The sequence below is a fragment of the Perkinsus marinus genome, assembly GCF_000006405.1.
Source record: "Perkinsus marinus ATCC 50983 genomic scaffold scf_1104296929448, whole genome shotgun sequence".
In the NCBI taxonomy this organism is placed as follows: domain Eukaryota; phylum Perkinsozoa; order Perkinsida; family Perkinsidae; genus Perkinsus; species Perkinsus marinus.
In genome coordinates this window covers 43,065-47,081 of record NW_003216433.1, presented here as the reverse complement: position 1 = coordinate 47,081, position 4,017 = coordinate 43,065, and the positions used below count along the sequence as shown (strand labels likewise).

The window sequence follows — 4,017 nt, the reverse complement described above, 5'->3', positions numbered from 1 at the left end:
GACGCACTTCGAGAATGAGGACCTCAAGAAAGCTCACGTAGCCGCCTGCTTGAAAGCTGAGAAGGCCGGTCTTCGTGTCACCGTCCACGGCGCTGAGGACGGCTCGTCGACGAACTTCTGTTGTGCTGTTCGAGAGTACCATGCAGAACGCGTCGGTCACGCCTACAAGATCGCTGCCGATCCTGCGATGTATAAGATGGCTCAGGAAACTCACACGCACATTGAGGCCTGTCCTACTTCTAGTATCTGCACGGAGGCCGTCTGTCTACCCCAAGTGCATCCAGAGAAGCCCATCCTGGACAGTTTAGACTGGAACAGGCATCCCATCAAGAAGTTCATTGAGGATGGTCTTAGTGTGAGCATCAGCACTGACGATCCTACTGTGTTTTTGACTCACATTACGGATGAGCTCACCATCCTGGCTGATCGCTTTGGGTTTGATGCCCATAAAGCCGGAATGCAGGTTACTATGAACGCCATTGATCGTTGCTGGGCGTCTGCTAAGGAGAAGTCCCGTTACCGTGATCTGACCGTGAACTACTACGAGGGTGAGGAATCTACCATTGAGGAGAATAGCGACTGAGTTACGTCTCATTCAGTACTTCCTTTGCAAGGTATCTCTGTTTATAGTTGTACAGAAAGCATTTTTCTTGACAGCAATTCATGCCCTGTGGAGTTGTGATGTCAATTTTGGCTTCAGTGATCCTCCAGTTTAACTGGGCATCCATATGTGTCCATGAAACTCTCAACAGAGTTAGTCAACTAGCTGTTGTGGAGAGAAGAGAAGACTTGCAGGTCTCCCCCATGGAGTCTCGGTCACAGGACAGGTTCCTGATCAACCATCCACACGGCTCTGTCCTGTTATCAAGTCCACTAGGAGAAAGTCTGTTCGTTATCAAGTTCTTTCTCTTAAAACATTTTAACTATTAAAGTACCCACGAGGGACCAATCTTGTTCGCTGACTCGAATCACTTCTGTAAGAATTTACCAGCCTATTGCGAGATTTTGATTGTCACAGTTGATGATATCCGCTTATGAGTTTTTCAAGTCCGCCCCGAAGGTGGAGCTTCACGTCCATTTGGATGCGGCCTTCGATACCCGTCTCCTGTACGAGGTCGCTCAAAGAGACCTCGCGTCGCTCCCACAAGAGGTATGCTCAATTCAGCGTTATACGTTGGAGTTCATCTCAGTGAGGCTTCGCGAGTCGGATCGAAAGGATCAGCCGCTTCCTTGATGGAAGTGCCTACGAATTTCCCTATGGGACTTTCGATAGATGTCAAAGTTCGTGTGTGCATCGATCAGCATCCTGCTGCATCTGTCGAAGCTAATCGAGCTGAAATCTCACACTATCTCATCGTCGACGTGTATAAATGCAATATATCAGCTGCCATTCGAGCTTATTTTCGTAGGAACCAGCACCATGGCGTGGCGGAAGTGTGCGCGTGAGAGAACAGATCGCGGAGTGTGAGGGCTTCGATGAATTCTCTCGAATTGTGAAGATGAGGGCTGAGGACGTTGTTGCTGGGCAGCTCGATAGAGATAATAGTGGAAACCTCTGAACGGGCAACGCTCAGTTTTTCTATCCCGCTCTTCATTCTAGTCGGTAGAATGCGTTTTCAATTTGGGACTTGGAATCGTATTTAAGGTATCGCTTTTCTTGGGACTGATCTTTCGATAATTTGCGGGGGATCCCAGGTTCGATGCCTGGCCACTGCTTCATCTGTAGGGTGCCGCGGTGCTGGCCTGGCGTGTATGCTCCACTGCTTTGGGGTTTTTCTACCGATTGTCAGAGGGAAGAAGGATGTCTTAGAGGAGATGTCGTACCGATTCTGTCGAGATCAAGCGGGACAGAATATCGTGTATACGGAAGTCAGGTATTACCAAACGGGTATGTTGAAGATCTTAGCTCGCGTCTTCTTATTATCTTACTCCACATGTACGTGTGGTGGCAGAAATTCCTAGGATTGGATTTTTTGCGCTGAGCATTCTGGCTAGCTAAGGTACAATCCGCACATCTTGAGTGAAGAAGGGTCAACTCTGCCGAATCCGAGGAGCGTTATAGAAGCCGTCGGTAGGCAAGGAGCCTCTCGAGTTGTGCATCTGGTCGAGGAATACGTTTTGTGTCTTTCAGCGGCTGGTTTGAGACGGGGTATGGAGGAGTTCGGCATCAACGTGAAGCAGATACTGTGCTGTATGAACAGGAATCCTGAGATGAGCGCAGACATCGCTGCCCTTGCAATAGAGTAGTAACGACTTGCTTCAAATCAGTCGGATTATCTTTCTTAGATTCAAAAGCTCGGGAGTAGTGGGGATCGATGTAGCATCGGGTGAGCTGCACTTCAACAGAGCGGATCTTCGAGAAGCCCACATAAAAGCGTGTAGAGTTTGCTGACTTCGATTGCAGTGTGTGAAGTCTCTCAGGTCGACGAACAAAAGCGGCGGGTCTCCATGTGACGATTCATGCAGCTGAGGATGGACCCGGGAGGAACTTCTGCTGTGCTGTGACTGAGTGGATGGCAGTGGGCGTCAATGCATAGTTGTGCAAGCTTTCTCGCAGATACTTAGCAGAAAGGATCGGCCATGGGTACCGAATACACGACCAACCGCATGTCGATGAGAAGTTGTATCAACAGGCCAAAAACTCAGGCGTGCACATTGAGGCCTGTCCTACTTCTAGTATCTGCACGGAGGCTGTCTGTCTACCCCAAGTGCATCCAGAGAAGCCAATTCTGGACAGTTTAGACTGGAACAGGCATCCCATCAAGAAGTTCATCGAGGATGGTCTTAGTGTCAGCATCAGCACTGATGGCGGTCCGGTCTTCTCCACCGATCTCACGAGAGAACTGTCCATCTTGGTGGATCGTTTCCATTTTGATGCCCACAAAGTTGGAAGCATGGTTACGATCGCCGCCATCGACCATTGTTGGGCTGACGATGAGGAAAAGGAGCGGTATCGGAAATTGGTATATGCTTACTATGACGTTTGACAAGTGGGTTTCGCTGTTCTGCAGTCTCTTCGTTTCATCCAAGTCAATCATGATACAAACCAACGCTGGGATCCTCGTCTTCTCGTTCACAAGCTATCATGATGGACGGATATCCACTTTGAAATGAGCAAGGTCATTGCTGCAATGTCGTTACAGTAGAAACCCGTTTTCATGCGCTCACCTCACCTTGGGTGAGAGGGCTGTCACTAGTCTGGACGCGGTGTTTCGAGTGAGCATAGCATCCATTGCTCCATTGCTCGTTCGCATAGCATCCATTGCTATGCGTTGAGCAATTACATAAGAGTACTACACCCGTCCGGCCATGTTGCGATATGCGATGGGCCAACGAGGCAATCTGTAGTACCCCCAATGAGCATCGAGGTACGCCATTGGCATGCATTGAGAATCTCAGACGGTGGCGCTCCTTCTCAGTTGAGCCTCCGGATGAATTGGTGATTATTGACTTGAAAAAAGCGTATCTCTGTATCTTCATCGATGAAGATCAGTCCTATTGGCTCGGAATCCGGTTACGTTGGGAGCCACATACGGCTTACCGGATAGTGCGAATGCCATTTGGCCTCAATGTAGCGCCAAAGACTTTGGCTCTAATACTAAACGATACTCGACAAATGTGCATCCCACTGACAGTTATCTTCGACATATACGTCGATGATATCATCACACAGCGATCATGGGCCCAAGCCATTAGAGATATTCTGTTACGTCACGGATTTCCCAGCAAAGGGCCTACCCCTCTCAAAGAGAGTAGAGTCCTCGGACTAGAATGCCAACCAGATGGCACTTGGCGTCGACGCGGCGATTTACCTCTCTTAGATTGCCGAACATGTACTCTGCGTGAGATTCATAAATGGGCAGCAAATTCATAGACATTATCCTATCGCTCGTTGGGGAAGCCCGCAGCGGCTTCGCTTAGAGATAGCGACTCTACGACTCCCAGTAAGAGTTTCGTGGGATTCACTAGTAGATAGCATATCCTCACAGCATGCGAAAGCTCATGAGCGATATAGTC

The 4,017-nt window shown here is 49.1% G+C and overlaps 3 protein-coding genes across 3 annotated transcripts in view; all 3 read left to right on the top strand.

Moving 5' to 3' along the window:
- Pmar_PMAR000198 (adenosine deaminase, putative) overlaps positions 1-583 on the top strand; it is a gene marked incomplete at both ends in the record, with an annotated part of 808 nt that extends 225 nt beyond the window's left edge. Inside the window, one exon of the mRNA XM_002787293.1 lies at positions 14-583. Coding sequence (XP_002787339.1) covers positions 14-583 — 570 coding nt within the window. The remainder of the gene's footprint in view (positions 1-13) is intronic.
- Positions 584-1,021: 438 nt separating this feature from the next.
- On the top strand, positions 1,022-1,559 carry Pmar_PMAR000197 (hypothetical protein; the record flags this gene model as incomplete). Its single annotated transcript, XM_002787292.1, has 2 exons — positions 1,022-1,150; positions 1,410-1,559. 2 exons carry the CDS (start codon positions 1,022-1,024, stop codon positions 1,557-1,559), a joined length of 279 nt encoding a protein of 92 aa, XP_002787338.1.
- A 193-nt stretch (positions 1,560-1,752) lies between these two features.
- Pmar_PMAR000196 (adenosine deaminase, putative) lies at positions 1,753-2,987 on the top strand (the record flags this gene model as incomplete). The annotated part of the gene is made up of 6 exons (XM_002787291.1): positions 1,753-1,874; positions 2,001-2,071; positions 2,132-2,243; positions 2,287-2,378; positions 2,422-2,509; positions 2,558-2,987. 6 exons carry the CDS (start codon positions 1,753-1,755, stop codon positions 2,985-2,987), a joined length of 915 nt encoding a protein of 304 aa, XP_002787337.1.
- Between the last annotated feature and the right edge of the window lie 1,030 nt (positions 2,988-4,017).